Genomic DNA, 27,929 nt, shown 5'->3' on the forward strand with positions numbered 1-27,929 from the left:
TAATTTAATTAAAAAAAATAAAATCACAAATTCTTCTGAGACTGCACTTGATGGAATTTGATTATTTCTTAATCACATATCCCTCAAATGGCATCTAACAAGGATTTTATGACACTGACCATCAATGTGGATTCACAAAATGCTTTGGAGGTTTCCTCACATATTTACCTCACCAACACCATCCATTTCATCGTTTTCATTCTGCGACTCAGACAGCAGCATTAATACAAAAGTCTTTTGTTGATCACGAAGTTCGTAAAGAATGGTAAACTTTTTGACAATTTGTCGTTGGGCTAACAGCCGCTTTGTCCCGGGATGACCTCTTCTGGTAAATCCTTCACAAGAAAAATAATTGGCCATGCACACAGTATTGCTAAGAGGTCATTTCATGGCTTTGGGATGGCCATTTTAAATGGTCCATTGGTACATCTCGGTCACTGTGCCTGCTTTCAAGTTCCCTCCCTGCATGTGGTCTTGTAATCTCAAGTCCCAGGTAGGCTGCTAATGAAGCAGCCTTGCATGCCAGGGTCCAACTTGCTACGAGCCACTGCACATAGTGTTGTCAGTGTTTCTGCTGTGGCATGTTCTCACCAGTGACACCTGGTTCTCTTAATCCGTCTTGCCGTTTTCCTGAGGTGTGCCAGCTTTGCTCCGGTGTGCTGATCGTAGGACCTTGTAACATCCACGGGCGATCTTATGCATCCACATTATGTTCATAATGTCCAAGCAGATGCTGGAGCAGATCCAGGCTACACGACCACCCCATGGCACCAGGTAGAAGGCCTCAGTGCCATAGACCGCATACATGCGACTGTAGTAGACTGGCATGACACCGATGCGGACGAGGAAAAACACCACTGCCATGGCAACGCCATTTGCCATGTTGGGCCGGGAGGACTTGGGATAACCCAACACCTCAAAGAACCAGCTGAAACAAAGCACATTTTTTCAGAAAACAATAACAGTATTCAATTCAATTTTAAAAGACAGTAAGTACCTTGCCACATTAAAGTTAAAAAAAAAGCAAAAAAACCTCAATCTCAAAGAACCATCTGAACACAAAACATGTAGACAGGAAATTACCATGAGTTCATTAAACTTTCTAGTAGAAGACCTTACGATAGGCAATCCAGACTTAATTTTTTTTAAATAAATTAACTAATCCATTAAGTTTAAGAACCAGTAATAATCATTTGGTTTACCAAAGATCTTAGGTAAACCCAGAGATGTTTTATCCTGTGCTCTAGCACGATAAATATCTGACTTTAAAGAACTCTTCTTAAGTAACTTTTTGGAAATATTTAGCAATCAGTAAGTGTGTGCGTGGTAACTATACCTTGGCCAGCAGGGTATAATTTCAATATTAGTCAAGTCTAAGCCATATGTGATCTTCTTTGTGCCAGAACTCAGGTTAAAAGGGCCTCAGTTACACAGGCCTACAGAATGGCCTACAGACTCCCCTCAGAATCTCCAGTCACTGGGGAAAAACCTTGTTGATTGTTGTGGGGGCCAGTGATTTGTCTAAAAGACACCAGCGCATCTGTGAACACTCACCATTTATTCTCCAAGCTGTAGTGTAGCTGTGAAACCTGCAACACAAACTGGAGCTCATTCACCTTCAGAGTAAAACTTTCAAATGTGCTTTACCCCTGTAACTGGCACAACAGCTTATGTTGCTCTTTTTCAGTTCTCACTACAGCTTAGCAAGTAGTTTCCAAGTGTTTGCAGACAAGTAGGTATCTACCATCCAAACTACTGGCAGCCACGACAACCTGCTAGCAACTAAAGCAATTGAAAAGTGGTTTTCAGTGCAGCGTCACACATCTCTTGGTGACCAATAACACTTTAGCGACTGCTAGAAACCTCCAGAAACCACTTGAGGAATCTGCATTTTTATTTGACAACTGGTGGTTGACTTGCATGACTGGGGCCTTAAACTGAGTTTTCTGTCAACAGGTGGAGATTTGAGCGCCTAAACACACACACAGTCATCCATATGATAATCCTAAATATAGGCTGAAGGAAGACGCAAAAGTAGAAAAGGTAGGATATTCTTAACTGTGGCTGTCACCTGAAATGCATTCCACTTGCTAATGACCAAGGTAAATATATAAAAAAAAAAGACCTAAAGATACCTGAAAAACAGGTCATAAGCAAGCTAGTACATACCGCTGGTTTACACACGGTGTAGAAAACTCAGCTAGCAGGCGGAAGTTAGCAAAATAAGGCAACATTCCTTGGCCCTGGAAAAACAAAATGAGGACAGGAAGACAACAAGACATGAGAGGAACAACAACAATTCCACTGAAGAATGATGGGCATGATGCTAGTGCACCACCGGGTCAATACAAACACCATTTCTTACCAAGACTGAGACATCAGCAGTTATATGTATTAAAACAAAGATTTAAAGAAACCACAGCCTTAACCATGTGCAACTATGTTTAATATTGTCCTAAGTAGTTCAAGGTGTTGTCCCAAAAAGACAGTCGTCTCCTTCAGAGCAGAAGGGTATTCCTTTATTTTTGCAGTCCAAAAATTACACTGTCACCTGAGTCTATTTCACAGAGGAGTCCTTCCTTATTGTAAAAAGAAACTCGTCATAAAGAGATAATAAAGAATGATTGTACAAAATAACAATCTTCTGTTATTTTGCAGTGCAAATGGATTAAAGTTACAGTGGTCAATTATTTCTTTGGAATTAAAATTGAGAAAAAAAAAAAAAAAGAGAGAGAGAAGACTCCCTCAATCTGGGCAGTTACTCTGAGCAAAATCAGATTATATAGATCATCCACAAAAAATTAGTTTAGTTTCTGTTAAGACAAAAATATTTTAATTTGGAACAATGTCTTTATTATCAGGTAATCCTTAAAACCCAAAACAATGGGCGATATATAGAAATGCCCACACAAAATGTAGCATTTTTGCATTATCTGAGTCACCAACACAACAATCATTAAAAAAACAAAACAAAAAAGCATTGTAGCATAAAAGGCCGTTCATCTAAATAACAACAACAATTAAAAAGAGCACATATCAGAAACAGGACTTGATATATATACACTGTACAACTATAAAAACATTCAGCCAGCCACTATTTCAAGGAGCAATCAGAAGCCATGCAGAGTATAAAGCAATACATTTGACTGCCAAACATGTCATTACAGGATTAGGTGCTGAATTCTACTATTTTGTGAAACGGATGATCTGCAGCAGGTTTCAACTGCTACAGTAGTTGAAACCTGCTGCATCAATATAATCATTGGGAAAGTTAGAGGCAATAATAAGGGAAAGATTCAAATAAATGTGATTCATGATTGAGAAAGTGCATTAATTAGAATGAAGTGTAATGATCTCAATCTCGATTTCTGCTGCAATAAGACTGTTTGACTCAGCACTTTGAAAACTATTTTTTTTGTTCCCGACTGCTGGCTACAAACTCAGCACAGAACACAGCTCAAATTAAGGATGCAGAATTCAAAGTTATTTGGCCAGCAGCCTAACTTTTACAGAAAAGACTTACCGTCAGGGCTGTAACAAAAGTTGGTCAAAGAAACATACTTACTGTGTGATACAAACAGTTTACAATTACAAGAAAAGGTTTGTAAACCCTTAGGAATTCAACAATAATTACTCATAAAAATGTGGTTTGATCTTAATCCAAGTCACACTTAACAAAAACAGTTTGACTAAACTAATAACACAACCTATAAACTGATTCTGAATAATAACTCAGGTCCAGTCCAAAAGTAACTAAATTTAGTGTCTCCTAGAACCTCCGTTGGCAGCAGCCATCTTTATCAAAGGTTTCCTGTAGCATGATAATGAAGCTTTCTAATCGATTACCAATTTTCTTCCATTTATCCAATTTAGGGTCATGGGGCCTGGAGCCTATTCCTGGTGTCAAAAGGTGAGAGGTGGAGTACAACCTGTACAGGTTGCCAGTCTACCACAAGAATAAACAGAGAGAGGCAACCATTCACATCAATGACCAGTTGCCAATTAACCTAACAAGCATGTCTTAGGCCTGGGGAGAGGTCGGAATACCCAGAGAGAACTCAGGAAGGCACAGGGAGAACATGCAAACTCCAAACTGAAAGGTCTCTGCAGTACAGTGGTTATGAACCCAGCGCCGCCTTCCTGTTAAAAGTCAGTCTGACTTGGTCATTCCAAAGCTTGAACATAATGAACAATGACTGCAATGTCCAGTCACATGGTAAAGAAGCCACAACTCAAAACTAGAGCTTTCGGATAAGCACTTTTATCACCATATCCAATGAGTTACTGTTCAATAAAGCTGTGAAAAGCATAGCTGTTTCTTTATTAGTTTAGTCATATTGTGTTTGCCTACAATTGTGACTTGGATGAATATCACACCACATTTATGAGAAATCAATGTAAAATTCCTAGAAATCCTTCACAGATTCATAAACCTTTTCTTGTAACTGTATATTCCCATCTAGCACTAGCATGCTAGTACCTCTAGGAACTGGTAAGTCCATACTGTGACTGGGCATCATAGCTGCTCAGTACAACACAAGAGCAATAACAGCAGACAAGACAGGAATAAAAAAAGTCCCCATCTAGATGAAGACCTGCTCTGGGTTTCTAAATGACAACTTTTTGGTAGTTTTTGCATGAACGGAGATGACACAACCCAACTTCACCTTGGTAGTTTTTGCATGTAAGGTTTGAAGAGGGGCCATTTATGTTAAAGTCAGCAAAGGACAGACAGACAGACAGATATATTAGAAGGAAACAAAAAAATACGATGCCACAACACAAAGCAAAGAAGAAGCAACACTTACAACACTGAGAAAAACAAAAGCATGCATCCAATATTTTTGAGAAGCTACGCTTAACTTTTAAATAAGCACAAAAGGCTGCCACACAAAATAATTAAATTACTTGAGCAATATTTGTGATTGGCTACTTAATAGAAAAGCATAACAAAAAAAAATTACATTTTGCATTTTTTTACTAATATTTCTCAATAGGAGTCAGTTTAGCTAGAGCTATGTGCCTTGTGTAATGTTTTTTGTTTCATTGGAGTGCAATGGTTCTGAAAACAATCCACAACCTTGTTGGCCCATGATGCCCTATCCATTGCCCCCACTGTTGAACTTCATTATGTTACAAATGGAGACAGTGATAGGATATTTTAATAAAAGGTAAGGTTCAAGTAGCAACAGAGAAAGTTAATGCAATGATATTATTAAGATTACGTGACAGCCATGGCAGATCTGAAGGCATTGCTACACTAGCTTCATCTAACTTTGGGGACATTTCGGGTGTGTTAGCAAAGCGTTGTGGTGAAATAGCTCAACTGTAAAAGCATTTTTAGAGTGCTTATTTAGTGTAAAATGCATGTGTTTGAATGCAGGCTAAGAAATATAGGTTGAGAAAGAGTTTCGGTAATGTGTATGTGCAATGATATGCTAATTAGCCATGTGCTCATGTTGCATAAGCTAGTTAGCATGTGCAGCAGTTATCTCTCAGTCATCCTACAAAGTATGAACTGTGGAACAGTGGATTTAGAGTTTTGACATAAACAGTTCCACATAAACACATTCAACACATTTAACTAATAAGACTTTGACAACATATGACAAATCTGGGTGGGAACAAAACTAAATAAAATGAAAATGACATCAAAGGTTAGCCAACTTTTTGGGGGTGATTACAACTAATTTATTACGGCTACATTCATGCTGCTGTTCCATGTGCATTTCAGATCTAGTCTGAGAAAAAAAAGTCATGAGTGTCCAGTAACAGTATGGCCTACTTCATCTCATTTACCGAACTGTTTTAGATACAGTCGTTCCGTTTCTACAGATACGACTAGATTTACAGTCAGTGTTAAGTCAGAATCTTAAACCAACCATATGACACCATTTTACTGCCATTACTAACACAATTATTGTTCAGATACAGAAACACTGAAAGGTAATATTTCTCATTAGCAATGCTAAAAGATGGAAAAAGTAAATAAAATGTCTGTCAGATTAAAAAGAGAAAAGATAATCCGTAAATCCAGCCGCGACTAAAATAGACAAGAGCAGGGAGTGAGACGTAAATATGTAGAGTGTAAGCTTTACACTACATCTATTAGTGCCAAGTAATTAAAAACATCTTTTTAGATTTAAAAAAAAAAAAAAAAAAAAAGCAGCTTGATTAATTGGGGGCTACTATCAGAGTGATGCAAATTCCATGCCTTTCTGCATTTTTGCTCAATATAGAGAACTGAGAGCATTTATTTACTGTAACTGTAAAATAAAGTTCATGTAAGACTTTTTGGAGCACTAGTTCATTTTTATCCCCCAGACTCCTAGAGTAGACCCTTGAGAATACATTCAGCATGGTATTTGAAAAACGGGCCTATCTATTATGCAATGGACTTTATCATCTTGGCATGGTAAGAGAGGAGCCAGGACTAGGCTCTGGCACAAAAGACAGACAAGCAGAAGCCAAGGTACTGTAGATAGGCAGGTAAGTAATTAAGAATGGTAAATACTTTGTTTTCATGCACAGTAACAGGACAGAAATCTCTGCCTGTGTAGAGCGCGTCAAAGCTATGAGCATGCACACAGTGGTTACAGTTGAGCATTCAGTTGTGCTAAGCTCAGAAAAGTTTAGCTTACACCAGAGTCACACAACATTTAAAGGGGGGGTCAGTAAAACAAAAAGCACAGAAACTGTAAGGGCAAGGTGAGGGGGGAGGGGGGCAGGGAGAGGGTCATCAGCCAGTACCGTCACTGAGCATTCCATGCAAAAAATACCATAGTCATTCATTTCCCGTAATTATGCGACAGATCCTGGCAACCTAGAGGGTTTCAGATTGAACCAAGAGTGAACAGTGCCACCTACAAATGCTGGATAGAGTCGCCATTGGCACACCAAAGTGTATGGCAGCAATGCAGCATACACAAGTTTTTATCTTTAATTGAATTTTCTTTTTTTAAATACAATGAGCACCACTGATACAAGATCCAGCTTGCACAACAAACAGCTGATTTATTGTTTTATAAGGTACATCATGGCCAAACGGAAACGTCAAACTGAACTAAATCCCATCAAGACTATTACTGTTTTTCCTACAATTTTCACAACACTATTCAAGGTGTTAATGTGCCAATCAGCCATTTTCAGGAAAGGCATCAACCACCAAAGAACAGTTATCTTATTACTCGCACACTTGAATAATGCCAAAACTGAATGTTCTGCTATGGAAAAATAAAGAAACTAATACTGCTACTTACTAACTGATAAGAATGCTTTACTTTCTCTAGCACTTTTTCCCTTGCAATAAAATAAATAAAGACAGAGCTGAAGCTTTAACTATCTGAGAACTTATCTGATGTGTTTGCATGGGATTGATGTATCTCTTACACAGACCAAACTGGCTCTCCCTCGTACATATTAAGCTCACCTATGACTATACATGGCTATGTATCACACCCAGCTGAAAAAGGACATAGCTGTTCACCCTTGGTTGTCTCTTTCCCATCTTGCCTGCACGTTCTGCTATTGGGCAATAGGGCACTCACCAGTACATAGTAGTAAGCATACAACGCTGCCAGATGATGAACTACAAAAAACTTGTCGCCTATTGCCTTCCAATAATAAAATATCAGCAGCAAATCTGGAAAACAGAAGAAGAGGGCAAAGAGGGACAGCATGTCATTGGTGTAATCAAGGCAATCTAAGTGCATACAGAACTATTTGAAAACAGCAGCTGGCACAGTACGGCTGAACCACAAATGTGTCATCAAGCATCAAAGTTTATCGCAAATTTATTATGTGCATGTTCTTTTTCACTCACTTTAACAAAATTATGCTGACAAACTGAAAGCTTTCTCTTACCCGATATGAGGTAGCCTGTTGTAATTGCAACGTTTGTCTTGACCAGTGTAGGATCTCCCCTATTGAAAAAATAAGAAATTAATTTGTACTGTGTGTGACTTACGCTTGATAAAATAGATTCTGACACAAGATGCGCAAAAGAATGAGTCTACATTAAAGTGTGTGTGTGTGTACACATGTTGGGTGCAGTATTGTGAGGCAGAATTCACACTTTAGCCTCAGTCACATTGAAAAAAAGGAGAGAGGGGGGGAAAAAAACAAACAAACAAAAAAAAAAAAAACCCAACATGTCCAGAGGTTAAATGTACAATATCTTCGAAACCACTGAGCAACAACACGTGATTGCAAGGCAACTGCACAGGTTGCATGATAGCAACCTGTCTCCAAATTTGGACTGAGGTTAGCTCTGATTTAGGCTACTTGTCTAGCTGTTGATTTTAGCATAGCATATGTACATTGTAATACATAACGCTAATAATTCTTTGTAATTTTTTAAATGGTATAATTGACTTTACAAACACATGGAGATTCCGAATTTCTAACTAATTTATGGTATTAAAAAAAGAGAACAAAAAAGAACAAGTAGATGTTAGCAACTCAAGCTAGCTAGCAAGTTAATGCTACCAGTAACTTCTATAAAAACAAAAACTGCAAGAAATTTAAAAAAAAAAAAAAAAAAGAGTTCCAGGTGAATGTACAGTTATAGTTACAAGTTATCTCAATATACTATAGCTACCAATGTTTCACTTTTACAAAGGAAAAGAAGACTGTCCTTTTACAAACCTAACACTAGCTTAAGCTATACACAGACTTGGCTTCCAACACTAAAGAGTAATTCCAGTCCAATAAAGAGCAGGGCAGGGTTACTAATAGTATAACTGATATAGATAAAACCTCAGATAAATAAGTTTTACACATTTAGCACAAAGACTGTAGTAGGTAGGTAATCGCCTGATTAGCCAAATATTGTAACCATTATAACTTAAAACAATTATGCTCACTATTTGATATTGACACAAACCAGAAGCTGTCTCCCTTGCACACCTCTTCAGTATTTGGAAATTAAATTTAAAGCCTGAAAGGCATCTTTAACTACGCAAAGGGGACATTAATGCAGAAAAACATAACCTTCATTATGAAATAAACCAAAACTTTTGAGAAAAAAAAAATTAACTTCCAAGCCAAAACTCTTACCAAACTGGATCTTCATTGACAGCATCATCAAAAAACAGAATGTAAAGACAGAATATTCCCACCAACAAGGCGTGAAACGTTGATACTGTCCTGAAATAAAAAAAGAGAAAAAACATACAGCCTTGATTATCTGCTCATCCCTGAAAAGGGCAGATGATGACACAGTAATGGATAATATACTTTCTATTCATTAAAAATCCCTTGAAGCTGGTCTGTACTTCAGACAGAGGAATTTTTAGTACTCACCGTGGATCAACTGATTGCCTGTCACGACTGCACACAGATTCAGACCAATTAAACTAAGAGATTAAACACTGCTGAAGGGTCAGACAGAGCGCCGCACAGTCCCATTCAATCACTCAAACAGTGAGACAGTCCACGGCCCTCAGCAGTCAGACAGACCCTGACAGCCCCACTGTATAAATACAATACTGTGAAGTCATGGACTTTAAGAGGGATCCCTGAATTCCCAGCTTGTATCCCTTTCCAGTAATAATTCATTTTGATTTCCACTTTAAAATCACGTAGCCATTCTGCTTTCACAAGTGCTCTCATGGATAATGAACTCAGCAAAAACAGGACATGTAAGAGCAAGATTCATGGAAGCTGTACCAGGCTAGTTTAGTCTGATCATTCGGAATACCAATCTAGTTAATCTCCCCCATGTTGCTGGAACCTTACACAATAGCTGTAGAGAAAATATCGCAATGAATCCTACATGTGAGTCTTCTCTGAATGCCACTGTAAATATGTGGGTTTAATGTTAGTAGACATGTTTGGACAGAGCTAAAACAAATCATCCTCTGTTAAACATAGAACAGTGTCACACTCCATGCAGCCCAGTGGAAGTAAATACTCATGACCAAGTGAGAGTAAGAGTTCGGTCACCTCGAGTTCCATTCCACCTTCTGCTTGTCGCTGAGGCCAAGGAAGCCAGGACTGATGCGTACAGACAACCAGGGGCTGACTCTGTGGAAGAGCCACTGGAAGGTGAAGAAGCTGGTCACCGAGATGACGAGAATAAGCTGGTTGAAAGGGTCCATGGCCACCCAACCTTACTGCAAGAGAGAGTGAAGGGCAATGGTTAGACAATATGAACAGTTAGCAAAGTTATTTTTTAAACAACATTAACCTGAGAAAAAAAAAAAAAAAAGGAGAGAGAGTATGCAATGAAATGTTGCACCAGTATTGACCATGTAAATACACCATCACTTGAAGTACCGAAAACATGCCTACCTGAAAATCCACAACTAAATACATCAAATCAAACCTGTCAGTAAGGCCCACAGGTCTTAAACAGAAAAGGTGTCTTAAACCTTGAGGAACAAGAGAGAAATGACCATGTAGCCACGTTTTTGACTCCATCTACTTACTAATTCTCAACTGCAAACCTCTTAAGTATAAGTAGTCATCAAATCCGTTTCATCTACCTTTTCAAATCTTCAGAGCTTGCACTGAAATCTGAATGATTAATGTGAATTTCTGAATGGCAGCCCAATGTGTAACGACACAGGAACCGCTTCAGGCAGAAGCAGAAACTTTGGGTAGAAGGCAAAAATATAAAGACTTCCTGTGTGCGCGCTGACATCAGACTTTGTGGTTTCAGCACATCCGTATAAAGCCCAACACACTTTCTTTTCCCTCAAGTTCTACATTACAGATGTATATCTATTGTAAGGCTTTTAAAATAAGCAGTGACAGAGAATTGGAAAAACACAATTTAATTGGCTTTTAACCGACCCCTGACTTAAATCGCCCCTATTTGGAGGGCAGGGATAAGGAGTCATAAAAGTCATTTACATACTATCCAACTTTATGCTGCCATATAGATGACATGCAAAGTGCCATACCCGACACAATGCATTCCATCAAAATTCCCCTCATTATTTCTAGCATCTTTTTCCGCGAGCTGCACATTGCAAAGCAGTTACACTGAAGCATTTGCACAATTGCATGACATGCATGCATTTTCATCTACACTACCTGGATTTGCTTTCATTTTTCACATTACAACGGATCAATCAAGTACCTGATATATTTGCAGAATCAACAACGCTGTTTGAATTAAAATCCTATCAGTAGTCGTTTCTAGCTAAGACGTTTATGATGAGTATCTAGAACTTCCTTTTCTGGACCTGTTTGTCCAGTTTGAACTCTGTAGGTTGGATTGAAAATTATCCTTGGATGTTTTTTGTATTTTAATTTAACCCCCCAGCCTTGACAAATGTCTCTCCACCAGCATCAACAACAGTAGCACAATTTCTGCAACTGGATCTATGAACCCATTAAGGATTTCATAATAGAACATGTGGTAATGGCTGCAACAAAAGTATAACAGTGACTACAGATGGCCTGATGTGAAAGGGAAAGGACTGTGTGCACTGACGAAAAACAGACACAGCCCGTTGTTTATTCACAGATCGGCGAATAAATGACAAGCTTGAAATCAAGTATTCAAAACGCTCTGATAGATATAGTTGCTGCTGAATATTCTTTCCCTAAAGCTGGCCTCATTCTCTGGGAGATGAATCTGTGAATGTCACTGAATCACTCACACTCACATTATGAATAATCACCTCTACACAGGGAGGAAGCGGGACATGTCCAGAGGCAAGTGCTTTGTGTGGGATGTAGGTCTCAGAAGCACTTTCAAATACAGCATATTCATTCTCCAGCAATAACAGTACGTGGCTTAAACGTTACAGCTCTATGGAAGTGTTTCAACAAGCAATGAAATGTTGCACCATATACTTATGTAGCCAGAAAACTAGGATACTGATTGATAATATTTTTTGAAATTATAAAAGAGATTATCAGCATGCTCACAATTCATCCACAAGGGGACACTGTCAATGAAATATTTCTTAGCAATGTAAAGCCTAGCAGCTCACAAAGGTCAGTGTATTGGGCAGATTGTGTGTCACGCCACTGGATACGTGCAAACTTTGACCTGCTTGTAGGACCAAAGGGAAATTCAAAGAATGACCAATAAAATGTATCCATGAACTGTTCGAGCAAGAGTGACAACACATGATGCAAGTGATTCTATAGTTGTCAGACAATTATATCACCAGCGCTTCACATCAATATAATTTCCCTGCGCTGTGCAGAAGAAAACTGTAAAGAAAGAAAAATGAAGGGTCACGCTCTAATTAAATCCTATGACACCCATATATATCAATGTTTAAAATACCCGCTGTTCTTTTTAAACACACAAATAAAACACAAGAAAACATTAAAATACTATATTTGGTTCCAAGACATTTCAAATCAGACTTAAAGCAAGGCCAAACTTGACAATAAGTCTTCGTTTCAGCAGCTCACTTATTCTACACTGACCATGGCACAGCTCTACAGCATATGATGCAATTTTCCTCACGGGATCAGTATGCTGCAACCTACCACTCTGCAAGTCCAACTGCTACTTCCCCACTTCAGCATACGCTTCAAGGCCCCTTCAGCTCACATAGGTAACTACCCAAGCAGGCAACTCTTACGCCCTCCACCAGCATGCGCTTGTGATCTTATCAAACCCCACACAGGCTCTGTGTATTCTGGCCATCTCTTTCTCCATGAAAACTGAAACCCACGTCAACATGTCTGCTTTCTTCAAAAACCTCTGACATCATGTAACCTGCTTTATGGGGCCAATCAGAAGGGCTTCCTGGAATCAATGCTACTTTGACCCACATAGTGCCAATGAAACATTACAACTCACCTACAACTTTTTAAAGGGGAAGTTTACTCCCTTATTTTGGAAAGGAGGTCAGGGAATTCAAAAACAACAACTTCACAGAAGAATGAAATAAATGTCAGCGAGTCCAGACCACTGAACTGCTTTATGTTAGATTTAAGATATTTGCATAAGGCCAGTGCCAGTCGTTGGTAAGAAGCAAAGTCAGTTACATTTGAAAGGCATATTTGCATCCCCCAAGCAACAAAACAGAGCATCTCCCAGTACAAGCACGCAAAACACATATCTCAGTCCCAGGAGCTCTGGCCTTGGTGATTACATACCTGCATTTGTTTCTGCGTCACGTCAAAGAAATGTTTGAGGGCAAATGGTGTGCTTCACTAAAGCACTATAGTAAAAGTGGGGAAAAAAAAAAATCACAAGGGAACTTAAAGGCCCAAACCAGAATTCTCTCCTTTAGGTAGAAGGTAGAAAGACTTTTGTTGCTAAAGGGACGCTTGAAGAGCCAACATAGTGATGATGGCCCCAGAGATATTTAAGTAAAGCTAATCCCTGTACTTCCTACAGGGAGTGAGGATTATTTTTGGTATACACATGCATGTTTGTGCCCTACCCATGTCACACAGGGTCTTGCTGCCAAGGCAAACGGTTACACATATAAATGAGAGTGAAGCAAAAAGAATGCTGTGCAAATTAAGGACCGCACAAAGCACCAATAAAGCTACTATTTTTTAAGCAACAAATGTTTCCTTTGCAATTACAGCACAACAGAAACACTGGTGTATAGATTATGTCAACTTGAGGTTGAACCTGGAAGGTGATCTGTGTCTCCAGCTGAAACTGGCGATGCTGCCATTAATGCGCTGTTGATAAAATGGTGATAAAAGATCTACACCAAGTGTTGAAAATATAACAGATATGCAACACTGTTGAAAATAAGATGAGAGATTAGTGCTGCAGAAATTCATTAATCTGGTGCTTTAGCCCACAGGGCAGTAAAATAAATATTTTAATTTGAGTTCATTATTTTAATGCCGAGTGCGCTCTCAATGCTGCTGTGTATTTCTAACATGACTGATACACATTAAAGCTCTGAAACTTTAAACTGGATACATATAAACATTAAGTGTTACTGTCCCACAGCCTGACAGGAGACGTGGAGATGGCTTTAGTTTGTTGGGAAATCAAAAGTGAAAATGATTTTACTCAGTGAGATTCTTGGCATGTTTTCTGTTTTCTAGTAGCTGCAATCCCAGAAGAGTGAAAGAGATCAGCAGCAAATTGGCAACAAGTATAGACATCTATACACTTCCTGCACCACCAGATTAAAACACTGGATGTTTACGGATTGGTGGTTTTAGTTACACATATAAAATGCATTCCTCCAGCAGAGAATCTATAATACGCTTCAAAAAGAAGAAGCAGTGAAAACGTGGCGCTCCCGGCGGATTTTAAACAGATTAGTTACCATGGTGGTTATCATAAGTTACCATGGTGACTTAGCCAAGTAAAATGACAGCCACTTTCGTGACAGAGAAAACTGACTTTAAGCTCGACATAGCCCGATAACCCACTGATCTCGCTTCACTACGGGAACCTCTGGAAATGTGGCTTGAATCACTTAAGCAAATTAAGCCTTCTGCAGCTCCAGAGCTATTTATTCCTTATTTAATGTTCTGTGCTGCCAGCAGCTTGGACAGAAAACACCAAATCGGGGCCCGCCTTCAAACTGAGTCTTGCCTAGAATTTCTGGGAAATGAAAGACACAAAACCGGAACAGGTTTCTTCCTGGAACACAGCTATGACAGTCCATACGTTCCTATAAAGACTGGCGTATGCGCTTGCGTAACACGGCTGAACCTCTTTTTTTTTTTTTAAAGAGGAAAAAAAAGAAAAGAAAGCGACGAACCAATGGCACCACGAAAATAACCTGGGTAGTGCTGCATCGCCGCAGGATCGTCTGCTAAACATACAGTGCATGATCAAATGCCCGAAGCAAAGATGATTTTGACCAGATCTTCATTTCCTTTCAAACAAAGACGCGGGTATAAATAACACCACTCACAAGGCCAGTTTACGCCGCACTGACTGCATGCCTGCTTGCCTGGCCAGCTGCTGTAGCGTATGGAAAAGAAATGGCAGTGGCCTAGCCGTGTCATCGTATTGTAGCCTCGTATTTGACAGCAGACAAAATCATCCCAAACGGACCTACCTTATGACGTTCATTAAGATATCTGGCGTCTCCCCCTCTCTCAGCTCGTTATGGTTTCTGGACTCGCCTCCATAAGCGCTGAGCAAACGGCACAGCCGTGTCGAATCATTTTCTTGATAAACAGGACAGACCGCCTCCTGCTCCGCGCACACACTAGCTATTTGTGGGGGATGCGAAGGGGCTGGAGCTCTGTGCCTGTGCTGTGTTTACCGAGAATTCCCACCGACACCAAACGCGCATAATGCAGAGGTGCAGATCGTGCAGCTCGACGCTCGATTACAGAAATGATGGAGGGGGCGGTGTTGGTGAGCGACTTCTCTAACCAGCTCCCTCTCCCCGTCTCTCTCTATATTTCTCCCTCGTTCCTATAGGGCTCAAATTGCAGCTGAATTCTTAAAGAAACACACATGCTCACTAACCACCACAGTAGTCTGTCCAGAAACACTCACTGGATCTATTTATAGCCCGGGTTCGTTGAACTGATACAGACAAGATAACCAGCAAAGCATGGCCTGCTGGTCTTTACTGGCTGCAGAGCTTCCGTATCGAATAATCTGAGCGTGCCATGGGAGTATTTGTCATAAATTACTGCAGATTAAAATCACAGCAGATAATTAGATAATGCACTGCAATTCACCATCTTACTCAAGTCACTCATGCCTGCAGATGCCAGCTATACGCCCATAAACAGAGGGGCCGATGACAGCTAAAATGGCCCGTGATTGCAAGGGTAAGCTGAACGAGGAAGTCTGGCTGTCTGCAGCCTAGAATCTAGATCGCTGCGAGCTGATTTGCAGATCAAATGGTCTAAGGCAGAGATCTCGAGAGCTACTGTCCTGCAGAGTTTAGATGCATCCCCAGTCCAACACAGCTGAATCAAGTGGTTGAATTATCTCTCCAGCGTGCCATCAGGTTTGGCAAAGGCCAGGTTACACGCCATTCATTTGATTCAGGTGTTTCGAAACGAGGATGCATCTAAAAGCTGCAGGACAGTAACTCTCCTCTCGAGTACTGGAGTTGAAGACCCCTGGTCTAAGGTGTCACTGTTATATGCACTGCAACATTACACCAGATAAGAATTGGGCTTTCCACATGTCATCGATTTGAACATACACCTCTTAAAGTCATCAGTCCTACCGAAAGGCATTTAAAAGCCGATTAAGCGAAGGTTTACAGAGGTTTCCGGTTACAGCACGTTTAACAGGATCGTCAAGCATCTGTGTGTGGGCAGAGAGTACAAATCCATCGCTAATGTAAAGGTATTTCTTGGCTCTTGTTTGTCAAGGGCTGCCATGTTGGATCTCCAGGCTATGATAAACCCCCATTTTAATAACCTGATCAGGAACAGTTATTAAAAGACACGTTGTACAATGATTAACCTGCCGAGTTTAGCTCGTAAAAGTTTGGTCTGTACCGACAGCGGAAGCCTTGTCGAGAAGGAGCCGATGACCGGGCTTTGTGTGGTGCACCTGTGCAATGAGGACAGGTGGAACACCGCCTTTGGACCAAACACTCAAAGCTGCTCAGTTAGGAGGTATAAATAGGGCACTAACTAAAGCTAGATACTGCTAGTTAAAATATTTTAAGATTTTAGTGCAGGACTCAAAGAAGTGTGAGATAGTCTGACACATTTTTACCATCTACAAAGTGACTCCTTTCACAGCCGCATTGGCTCATGGGTAGGCTGTGCAGTACACCTTAACCCTTAACCCTTTATTGACCGGCCCTTCAAATTTACCTGTAAAATGGGCCTGCCGGTGGGCCCATGGTCAATAAATAGATAAAAGTACACACGGCACCCAGATTTCATTGGCTGCCTGATCTGAAATCACAAATATATGATGATAGTCTATATGTGTAACAGTTTTGCGATCAATAGATATTACAGGTTGTTGTTGCAATGAATGACATTTCAATAATGCAGTCTGGTAAGGCCTCGCCTCTTCCTGCAGGTGCACAGGGAAACATAGTTACGATTAGTTAAGGCAGGGGTCGGCAACCCTAGGCACGCGTGCCACAGTTGGCACGCGAAGGGTTAACTGATGGCACGACCATAGCAGGACTGGCCATCGGGCATACCGGGCATGTGACTTTTTTTTGTAACGGTACAAACAATGGAAGGTGGTGGATTGGCCAGATGCTGGTCGGTGTGTAAAAATAACTCAGTTGTTTGGTGATGGCTGTGGCGGTGCTTCCTCAGATTCAGTAACATTAGCAAGTGGTGGAGGCCAGCAGGTGGATGAGAGAAAGGGGAGGCAGGAGGAGAGCCCCGAGGCAGTCTGAGTGTCAGGTGAACTGAACTTCAGGTAAGAAGTTATGACCTGCAGTCTATCTGGGTCAGATAAAAACCAAGTTTAGGTGGAGTTTATTTTTGTTGTGCTGACTTTTTACAGTCAGTTACAATAACTCGTACTGTGTACTAGCTAGCATGATGGAGTTTCTATACAGCTGGGCAGGTGCTATGATGTTACTGACTTCAAGTGACGAAACGTTTCTCCCAGAAAACGCTACATCCAAATGAACAGAATCAATTTTTGGAGATTTATTTTCCTGGATGATTGAGAATGCATCAAGATAGTGAACTTTATTTAATTCATAAGGTTAGTTAGTAGAGTTGCCAAACCGTCCCTTCAGCTAGGATGGAAAAAGACACAAAGCTGGAGTTATTCTGTCGTTACGCTGCACAGCTGCCTCTTCTTCTCTCATTCTCTCCCCCCTCCCTCTCCTGTTGCTACTTCAATCATGAAACTGATCAATGATCAGCTGATCGGCTTTTCTTTCTTGTTTGTTTATCGCCCCAATTTGCTCCAGAAAGAGGAAATCAGCGGATGTCGCGCTAAACAACAGCAGCATGTTTAAGCTTGATCAGCTGTTGTTAGAATTTATTTAATATTACTTTCTAGTAGTTGATGTTTGCTGGAGCTACAGCTGTAAAAGCTGCTGGTCATGATGTCGGTTTGTATATCTGGTGAGAGGGAAACATGAAGATGAAACCAGGAGATGTCCTTATTGAATCATCAGAGCTGAACAGGTGATGGAGAAACAGGTTTACCGTTTAGGTGACATGAATGTCACCTAAAGGGTAAAAAGTTGAAGGGAAGTTACAGCTGGCTGACAACCTTAACACTTTCTACTGCAGATTTGAAAGACAACCATTCACACCTCCCATCCGCTCACCCACATTAAAAGACTACCTGCAGCCCTCACCCCTTCCCTCTGACCTGGGACAAATTCCAGGACACTGTTTGTCAACTTCAGCTTGCCCTTCAATGCCGTAATCCCAGACATCTTCCACCGGAAGCACACTCAGCTTACTGTGCCCACCTCCACCTTTGAGTGGAAGCTTCCTGATGGACAAGCAGCAGCAAGCGGAGGAGCATCACAGCCCACACACCAATGACAGGAGAGTTATTTGAGAAAATCCCAAAGTTTACAGATGACACCACCATTATTGGTTGGTCCTGAACAATGACAAGTCCGCGTACAGACGAGAGGCGGACCAGCTGGTCCACTGCTGCAGTCAGAGCAACCTAGAGCTGAACCCAATCAAGACTGTGGAGATGACGGTGGATTTTGGACAGAAAACACCTCTGCTGATGCCACACATGCTGGATATAAACCGTTTAAACGGCTGCCTTCAGGCAGATGCTGCAAACCACTGTTTACTAAAACCAGCTGCCAGAGAGACAGTTTCTTTCCACAGGCTGTCGCTCTGATGAACACTGTGAAATAACCCACTGTCACATCAGCCATATATCCATATGCACATATGGATATTACACTCAATTTAGCACTTATAGTTTGTGCTGTGTGTGTGTATGTTAGAGTTTATCAAGACTTTCTGTAACTTGCTTTTTCTTAAGAAAAAACTTGCATGTAAAGAGTACAATGAATTAAAGTCAGATTCTTTGTTTGTCTGCACGAACTTGGCTGAATAAAAACTATTCACATCCTGATTATTCTATAAAGTTTCTGCAATCATGTGCACAAAATTTAGTTTTTTTTGTTTGTTTTTGTTATTGTCTTTTCCCCCTGTGTTGTTAAAAAAAGAAAGAAAGAAAAAAGGCTGGTCAATACCGAATGTGAACATAGACAGAAAGTGTCCCGTCAAGTTTGTGGCTGGGGCTTTCAGTCTACTAACGTTCACTTTAATCGGACCAGCCACGCTCTTAACTGTGTAACACGATTTATAAAAAGTGCCCTGCTGACATCTAAGTTTATATGCTGGTGTTTAATAATGACATTTATTTGGCTTTTAATACCGGATTCAAGCCACTTGCACAAACTGCCATCAGAGAGAACATTGTGTAAAACAGTCTTTCATCATTTTCTGTTTCTCTGACTCATTTTATAGCCGCATTGAATCACGGGTAAGCTATGCAAAACAGCTAGAACCTTAATGGATCGATAGGCTGGTTATCCATCCATCCATTTCCTCTCACTTTTCCTGCTTATGGGAGTGGGGCTGTAGCACACACAACCACAGACAAAGACACAAACATTTGTAGGCTACATGTTCATTGAACTATGCAATATGTGTAGTGGAATTGCCAGTGAGCCACACCTCCTAATACAGGTCATATCATGTGTGCCAGATAAACAGAAAGTAACTCTTTTCCCTCTTTTGTCTTATTTTTTAGGAGGATTAAGGGAAAGGTGCTTTTGTGTCTATATTGTGTCAATATTGCCAATTACAGATGCAGCATATACAGTGGGGCAAAAAAGTATTTAGTCAGCTCCTGCAGCCATGTGGTGTTGCTGGGGAATCAGTGGATGTCTGATGTCAGTTGGTGGTGAGTTAGTGGCACGAGGCCCGCTGATGTGACCGCAGCTACCCGTCCTACACTGTGGTCCCTCTGGGTCAGGTGCGTTGATGCTGTGTCTGTGAGATTTGTTCTGCCCCTCCCCTGAATCTGTGAGCAGTTGGTGTATGTCAAAGTTGGGGGTTGCCACTTCGGGAGCGTAGCCACCCATGTGAGATATATGTTTGCCATTAATATTATCGCTGGCTGGTGGCATCACAGGCGTCCCTTCACCACTAGCCAGATCTTTGGGGGGTGGTCTACCCTTATCCCGGTTAGTAATAACCAAGTCAATAGTGTCTTGTAAACATAACAACATGACCAAGCCCTCATCCTCTAGCTGTAGGAGTGTGGAGCTGTTCATATAAGCAGTGATGTACTCAATACAACCTTCCTCATCGTCCTTGTTTAGCCTTTCTGAGTCCAGTTCAGCCACCGGGTCAAGGTGAGTTGCAATGTCGTATGCTTCATCAGCCGTTAGCTGGTAGAGTTTCTTTTTGATGGACCAGCTGAGTCTTCTCCTCTCGTCGCCTGACATGACTTTTGTTGCAGCCTGGTGGCGTTACCGGTCCCACCCTCTTTAGCAACACTGTCACTTTGGGTCCAATGATCACTGGATCAGCCGGACGTGCTCCTCAGACGCCGCCGATCCCGGACGAGCCCCCAGAAATCTGTTACAGGCCCCACTATGATGGGCGCGTAGCCAGATTACGATCCTGTAAAACAGGAGAGAAAGTGAGCACAGGAGACACGCTGCCGTTCGCCTGGTCAGTCTTGCCAGAATGGAAAACTTACGGCAGCTATGCACCCGACTCAGTTCCCAAAGCACGCTGCTGCCCCCTACTGTCCAAAGTGTTATACACTCTCCTGGCAACAGGGAACTTGTGGCTTTAAATTACACCAATAAACCAGCAAAATAAAACATGCAAAATAATCTCCATATATCACGACACTTAACTCACAATTGTGACCACATTTCTGTGTGGATCACAGAAAGACACAACACATTTACACGTGAAAAAATAATTAATTGTTTAATTTTTCTTTTGAAAAAAACTGAACACGGGTCTCACAGACCCGAACACCATACAAGGGTTAAAAAGGATCCTGGTGTTATTTGTCTCTCAGAAACAGTTCATAACTTCCCTTCACTTACCTTAGTCATTCATGTCACCTAAAGGTAAACCTGTTTCTCCATCACCTGTTCAGCTCTGATGATTCAGTAAGGACATCTCCTGGTTTCATCTTCATGTTTCCCTCTCACAGATATCAAACCGACTATCATGACCAGCAGCTTTACAGCTGTGGCTCCAGCAAACATCAGCTGATACTAGAAATAATATTAAATAATTCTAACAACAGCTGATCAAGCTTAAACGTGCTGCTGTTGTTTGCGACATCCGCTGGTTTCCTCTTTCTGGCGCAAAGTGAGCGATAAACAAACAAGAGAGAAAAGCCGATCAGCTGATCATTGATCAGTTTCATGATTGAAGTAGAAACAGGAGAGGGAGGGGAGAGATGAGAGAAGAAGAGGCAGCTGTGCAGCGTAAAGACAGAATAACTCCAGCTTTGTGTCTTTTTCCATTCTAGCTGAAGTACGGGACAAACTGCTCCTTTTCACTCAACACAAAACGCATAATAATTTCTCTGAATGCGGACGATTCCGTTTTTTACGGGACGGTTGGCAACTCTACTAACTACCCTTATGAATAAAATAAAGTTCACTATCAGTAACATCATAGCACCCACCCAGCTGTATAGAAACTCTGTCATGCTAGCTAGTACCCAGTACGAGTTATTGTAACTGACTGTAAAAAGTCAGCACAACGAAAATAAACTCCACCTAAACTTGGTTTATATCTGACCCAGATAGACTGCAGGTCATAACTTCTTACCTGAAGTTCAGTTCACCTGACACTCGGACTGGCCTCGGGTCTCTCCTCCTGCCTCCCCTTTCTCTCATCCACCTGCTGGCCTCCACCACTTGCTAATGTTACTGAATCTGAGGAAGCACCGCCATAGCCATCACCAAACAACTGAGTTATTTTTACACACCGACCAGCATCTGGCCAATCCACCACCTTCCATTGTTTGTACCGTTACAAAAAAAAGTCACATGCCCGGTATGCCCGATGGCCAGTCCAGCTATGGTCGTGCCATCAGTTAACCCTTCGCGTGCCAACTGTGGCACGCGTGCCTAGGGTTGCCGACCCCTGCCTTAACTAATCGTAACAACGTTTCCCTGTGCACCTGCAGGAAGAGGCGAGGCCTTACCAGACTGCATTATTGAAATGTCATTCATTGCAACAACAACCTGTAATATCTATTGATCGCAAAACTGTTACACATATAGACTATCATCATATCTTTGTGATTTCAGATCAGGCAGCCCATGAAATCTGGATGCCGTGTGTACTTTTATCTATTTATTGACCATGGGCCCACCGGCGGGCCCATTTTACAGGTAAATTTGAAGGGCCGGTCAATAAAGGGTTAAGGGTTAAGGTGTACTGCACAGCCTACCCATGAGCCAATGCGGCTGTGAAAGGAGTCACTTTGTAGATGGTAAAAATGTGTCAGTCTGTCTCACACTTCTTTGAGTCCTGCACTAAAATCTTAAAATATTTTTAACTAGCAGTAGCTGTAGACAGTGCCCTACAGCGACTGATGGCTGTGCTCCCTGTTTGTCTCGCCACTGTCAGTATTGATCAGCCTTTTACTGGTGACAGGCTAAAATGATAATATACCGGCCAGTGAACAGTTACGTTTATGACATGACAGCTACAATTAAAAAATTTGTCTCGCAAATTTAACAATTTTTTTTTTACTAAAGCAACTTTATTTTATTTTAGTCAGCTTTCAGTTTACCTTCACTGACTCACTGTACTGACTTCAAGCTGATTTGAATTCCCAAACGTTCCGAGTTTAGGTGCAAGGAGTTCGAGTGCCGCCACGTGGCAGCCATCTGTACTGTTACACAGTCTGCCTATATGTAGTACTGTTCAAATCTAAAACAAGGCGGCTAATCTGGTGGATTATTTATTAAATTCTCCGTATATCTGCAGTTTGAATTGACATACCCATCAAGATTGCTTTTCTACCTTAGTAAAACCAAATGAAAAAGACCTATGAGTTATATAGTCCACAGGAACGATATTTTAAACGGGGGGGTGAGGGTGGTAGAATTTATACAAAACCGAGACGACACTTACACTGGCTCAGACCTGCCAGTGTAAGTAATGCATGTGATCGTCACAACCTATCAAGAGCGTCTATTCTGCATAGATTACCCTTAGTTCATTGCGAGTGAGAAATGGCTCTCAGAAATTGCAAAGTTTTTGAAACTTTTTAACCCAATGGTGTCATCGATATCACGCTACTCAAATCACTTAACTGTAGATTTAAAGTCAAAGAAGACTTGCGTTTGAACACCATCATGTAAGCAGGTATGTGGCACGCGACGTATTTATACTCTTTACTGGCAGAGTGTGTGTGGTTGGTCCGAAGGCGGTACTATACAATCTATCAAACAAACAAACAAACAAACGAACGAGCACATCTTCTCTTCTCTTCACAAAAATTGGTGGCTGTGCAGTTGTGTGCAGTCATTGGTTTCGGCCAATACCGCCAGATATTGACCAGCTTTTGTTTACATGTGTATATATATTTACAGGTCACACAATTAGCCCCTTCGTTCATTGGAAGTTTCCAACGATATAATGTGTGAACCCATATGGACAGACTTTAAAAGAGTGTAAAAACGTCAATCAAATGTTGCTATAAAGATAAAATCAAGTTCAGTTCACAATTCTTTCTCAGAGTTTTATTTAATAATTGCGCATTGAGGCTGACTTCCGTGTCATAGACAGGACGGTGTCAGGTTTTCCATGAGCCATTGCGGGTGTAAAATTACCATAAGTAACTGTAAACTTTGATTCATACGTTATTATTTTTCATGTTAATATATGGGAAGTGTTCGAGTCTAGCTTTAACAGCTAGAAACAGCATGGACCAAAAATTAACTACCGGTATGTAGATTTATACGTGGAAGAGGCGCGATATAACAGGTCTGCGCTACTGGTCAAAATGGTTCATCCGATGAAAGTGAGGAACACTTCCAAGACTTCTTAACTTACCCTTACCTTACTTTCGGTATTGACTAACCTTTTCTATTGTATTAACAGTAGCAATACAACAGCTTCTCTGAACATGACAATAATGTATCATTATATCACCAATTGACGCCTAAGAAATTTTATTTGCTTTAAAAATTCAAAGCTGTAAACATTTAGTGACATTAACTTATAGAAACATTTTTGTATGTTGCTCGTGCTCGATGGTCCTATTTGCATGAATTATATGAAAGTCATACTGTATGATCTAGTTGGGAAAACCTGCCACCGCTAGAGGGAGCAGTGCTGTTGAATTTAGCTCATCACTAACAAGTGTATAGTAGACAATCTACTATATATATGGTACTTCATTTGTAATGTCAGATTATGTAATCCAGGTTTTCTTCTTATATATTAGGTTCAATGCTTTATGCAGCTTTCCCATTCCATGTGATTCAATGTGGATATAAAATAAGTCAGCAAAATTTGTAGGTCAGTTTAGCACGCTGTTCACTTTGGTACAAAGATACCAGAGGTGGTAGCTGTGCATTGTATCATTGAGTAACAAAGACTACAGAGGTTCACCTGGCACAGCACAACAAATAGTTGATCCGATTCTGTTTGATGCACATAAACCAAAAATAACAGACTTTTTTGTTCACCCGCTAGACCACCGGTAACAAGTCTGCTGAATCTCCTTCCTGCACACCTGTACTAGGTAGGCGTGGTTTGACCTGACCAGCATCGCAGCTTCCTTGGTTTATCGTCCTATAGCAGCGGCCAGTGCAACAGCTCTATGTACCCATAATTCAGTGCGGGTCCTGAAATGCGCCAGGCAAATTGTGATATTTGTAAAACTGTTTCACGCAGTGCTCTTTTTGCTGTACCTGACAATGAAATGAACGAAACTTTGCTCGCGTATGTCTGACTCACGTTCAACGCTGTTGGTATAGACCAGCCTTTTCTTAATAATAGACTAGACTTCGCTGGTTTCAGAGAACAAATGCTGTCTTTAGCTGTCACTGTGCCACACTTAGATGCTTTGTGTTTTAGTCATTTGACCAGGTGAACTCATAAGCAGGTGTTGGAGGCGGGGATGTTACACATCACAACATAATAGACATGGAGGCAAAATTTATTGCAAAATATCAGTTTGTTGCCAAATTTTTACAAACATTAAAAACGAAGATGCAAATCAGTCTTTTATCCCCGATGTTTAGGCCCAACTGACCTTGATAGGCAAACAACTACAACTCAAGACTGTAAAACTGACAGAATAGGAAAATAATAACAATCACGAGTACGGTTAAGGCTTTGTGATCGGATTCGGGTGGTTAATTTGGTTTCAAGGTTAGGTGGGTGCAGGTATTTATGAAAGACTTTTTAAATATTTTTAGGCTAAGTAGGCAAACTTTTATAGCAGGATAAGCCTGACTAACTTTTCGTCTGATGATTCTGTTTTGTACCCCCCCAGAAACAAACAAACAAACAGAAAAAAACAAAAAACAAAAACATCTTATGTTTACCTGCTCGTCCAGCGCTACCAAGCGCACAAGTACCGTGGCCAACACTGTCATTGTCATTGTGAATCTTTTGTTACCGAGCTATCGGTGATCAGTCGCTGATTTAATTTCACATGTTGTTATGAAAATGGGAATTTAAATCACCTTCATCAAAAAGAAACCTGTATCATTTTACAGACAGCATAACAAAAATAAAGAAGATACATCTGTGGCGGGATCTCCTGCACCTGAGGGTGGGCGTGGCGTGACCAGCAGCGGCCAGTGTAACGTCATTATATTTACCCATGATTCAGTCCGTGCTCTGAAATGCGTCAGGTAAATTGTGATATTTGTAAGGTTGTTTCACACAGTGTTCTTTTAAACATTGGGATATGTAACCTATTCGAGTTTGATATGAAAATCCAGAGGAAGCTAGTTCGCAAGCACCGGTATGCAGCCTGACATGTTGACAGAGACCTATTTATAACCCGCGACTCGCAGAGGAGAAACTGGTTGGTCCGACGACAGTGAGGAACACGCCGTGTCTCACTAAAGCCCAGTATGAAAAGTCTAATATGTTGAGTGTCTTAAGTCTAACCTGCGCAGTATGCGTACAATTCTCCTATCCCCATCCTCACCCCTTCCCTGTTGATACTGACCAGCCTTTTCATAGAGGTATGTGATGTATTTATCTGTCACAGGCCAAATGCTAAGATGTTTCAGCATTAGCTTTGTTCACAAATTATACAGACAAGAAATAATAAAACACAATTCGTTCTCTTTGTTCACAGCACAGACTTGTACTGTAGGCTACTGTCTAGCAATTGTTCCCCCCCTCCAACTCAAAAGTGTAAATGAGTTAGGGATTTTTTTTTTGTGGCGTGGCGTGCTTTAAAAGGGTGTGGGGGACCCAAATCCAGCAGTGAAGTGTCCACCTGCGTTACTCCACCAGCCTGAACCGAACTCAAGATACAGTGGGGCAAAAAAGTATTTAGTCAGCCACCGATTGTGCAAGTTCCCCCACCTAAAATGATGACAGAGGTCAGTAATTTGCACCAGAGGTACACTTCAACTGTGAGAGACAGAATGTGAAAAAAAAAATCCATGAATCCACATGGTAGGATTTGTAAAGAATTTATTCGTAAATCAGGGTGGAAAATAAGTATTTGGTCAATAACAAAAATACAACTCAATACTTTGTAACATAACCTTTGTTGGCAATAACAGAGGTCAAACGTTTACTATAGGTCTTTACCAGGTTTGCACACACAGTAGCTGGTATTTTGGCCCATTCCTCCATGCAGATCTTCTCGAGAGCAGTGATGTTTTGGGGCTGTCGCCGAGCAACACGGACTTTCAACTCCCGCCACAGATTTTCTATGGGGTTGAGGTCTGGAGACTGGCTAGGCCACTCCAGGACTTTCAAATGCTTCTTACAGAGCCACTCCTTTGTTGCCCGGGCGGTGTGTTTTGGATCATTGTCATGTTGGAAGACCCAGCCTCGTTTCATCTTCAAAGTTCTCACTGATGGAAGGAGGTTTTGGCTCAAAATCTCACGATACATGGCCCCATTCATTCTGTCCTTAACACGGATCAGTCGTCCTGTCCCCTTGGCAGAAAAACAGCCCCATAGCATGATGTTTCCACCCCCATGCTTCACAGTAGGTATGGTGTTCTTGGGATGCAACTCAGTATTCTTCTTCCTCCAAACACGACGAGTTGAGTTTATACCAAAAAGTTCTACTTTGGTTTCATCTGACCACATGACATTCTCCCAATCCTCTGCTGTATCATCCATGTGCTCTCTGGCAAACTTCAGACGGGCCTGGACATGCACTGGCTTCAGCAGCGGAACACGTCTGGCACTGCGGGATTTGATTCCCTGCCGTTGTAGTGTGTTACTGATGGTGACCTTTGTTACTTTGGTCCCAGCTCTCTGCAGGTCATTCACCAGGTCCCCCCGTGTGGTTCTGGGATCTTTGCTCACCGTTCTCATGATCATTTTGACCCCACGGGATGAGATCTTGCGTGGAGCCCCAGATCGAGGGAGATTATCAGTGGTCTTGTATGTCTTCCATTTTCTGATGATTGCTCCCACAGTTGATTTTTTCACACCAAGCTGCTTGCCTATTGTAGATTCACTCTTCCCAGTCTGGTGCAGGTCTACAATACTTTTCCTGGTGTCCTTCGAAAGCTCTTTGGTCTTGGCCATGGCGGAGTTTGGAGTCTGACTGTTTGAGGCTGTGGACAGGTGTCTTTTATACAGATGATGAGTTCAAACAGGTGCCATTCATACAGGTAACGAGTGGGGGACAGAAAAGCTTCTTACAGAAGACGTTACAGGTCTGTGAGAGCCAGAGATTTTCCTTGTTTGAGGTGACCAAATACTTATTTTCCACCCTAATTTACGAATAAATTCTTTACAAATCCTACCATGTGGATTCATGGATTTTTTTTTCACATTCTGTCTCTCACAGTTGAAGTGTACCTCTGGTGCAAATTACTGACCTCTGTCATCATTTTAAGTGGGCGAACTTGCACAATCGGTGG

The 27,929-nt window shown here is 41.2% G+C and overlaps 2 protein-coding genes across 4 annotated transcripts in view; both read right to left on the bottom strand.

The window, feature by feature from the left end:
• Positions 1–186, bottom strand: part of LOC102291978 (TLC domain-containing protein 4-B-like) — a 10,807-nt gene extending 10,621 nt beyond the window's left edge. The window contains exon 1 of the mRNA XM_042221850.1: positions 169–186. Within this exon, the coding sequence (XP_042077784.1) occupies positions 169–186 (18 nt within the window). The remainder of the gene's footprint in view (positions 1–168) is intronic.
• LOC102288583 (TLC domain-containing protein 4-B-like) lies at positions 7–15,798 on the bottom strand. Of its 3 annotated transcripts, none has more exons than XM_005912007.3 (7): positions 15,609–15,798; positions 9,946–10,115; positions 9,058–9,147; positions 7,864–7,922; positions 7,548–7,642; positions 2,170–2,243; positions 7–928 (listed from the first exon to the last, which is right to left on the bottom strand). In XM_005912007.3, exons 2-7 carry the CDS (start codon positions 10,098–10,100, stop codon positions 610–612), a joined length of 792 nt encoding a protein of 263 aa, XP_005912069.1. In that variant the 5' UTR covers positions 10,101–10,115; positions 15,609–15,798; the 3' UTR covers positions 7–609. The 3 variants fall into 3 exon arrangements, with proteins under 3 accessions (XP_005912069.1, XP_014192943.1, XP_005912068.1); XM_014337457.2 differs by lacking the exon at positions 15,609–15,798 and adding an exon at positions 14,817–15,570; XM_005912006.3 differs by lacking the exon at positions 15,609–15,798 and adding an exon at positions 14,964–15,565.
• Between the last annotated feature and the right edge of the window lie 12,131 nt (positions 15,799–27,929).

Source organism: Haplochromis burtoni, unplaced genomic scaffold (genome assembly GCF_018398535.1).
Source record: "Haplochromis burtoni strain Fernald_Lab_line unplaced genomic scaffold, NCSU_Asbu1 Contig_1, whole genome shotgun sequence".
NCBI lineage: Eukaryota > Metazoa > Chordata > Actinopteri > Cichliformes > Cichlidae > Haplochromis > Haplochromis burtoni.

What these genes read in the sequence shown, in the direction of transcription:
- LOC102288583 (XM_005912007.3), bottom strand. Translation starts at nt 10,100, where the DNA reads ATGGACCCTTTCAACCAGCTTATTCTCGTCATCTCGGTGACCAGCTTC. An exon ending in AACAGGCTACCTCATATCGG is followed by an intron (nt 7,643 to 7,863) that starts GTAAGAGAAAGC and finishes TCTGTTTTCCAG; the next exon opens with ATTTGCTGCTGATATTTTAT. An exon ending in ATGCTTACTACTATGTACTG is followed by an intron (nt 2,244 to 7,547) that starts GTGAGTGCCCTA and finishes TTGTTTTTCCAG; the next exon opens with GGCCAAGGAATGTTGCCTTA.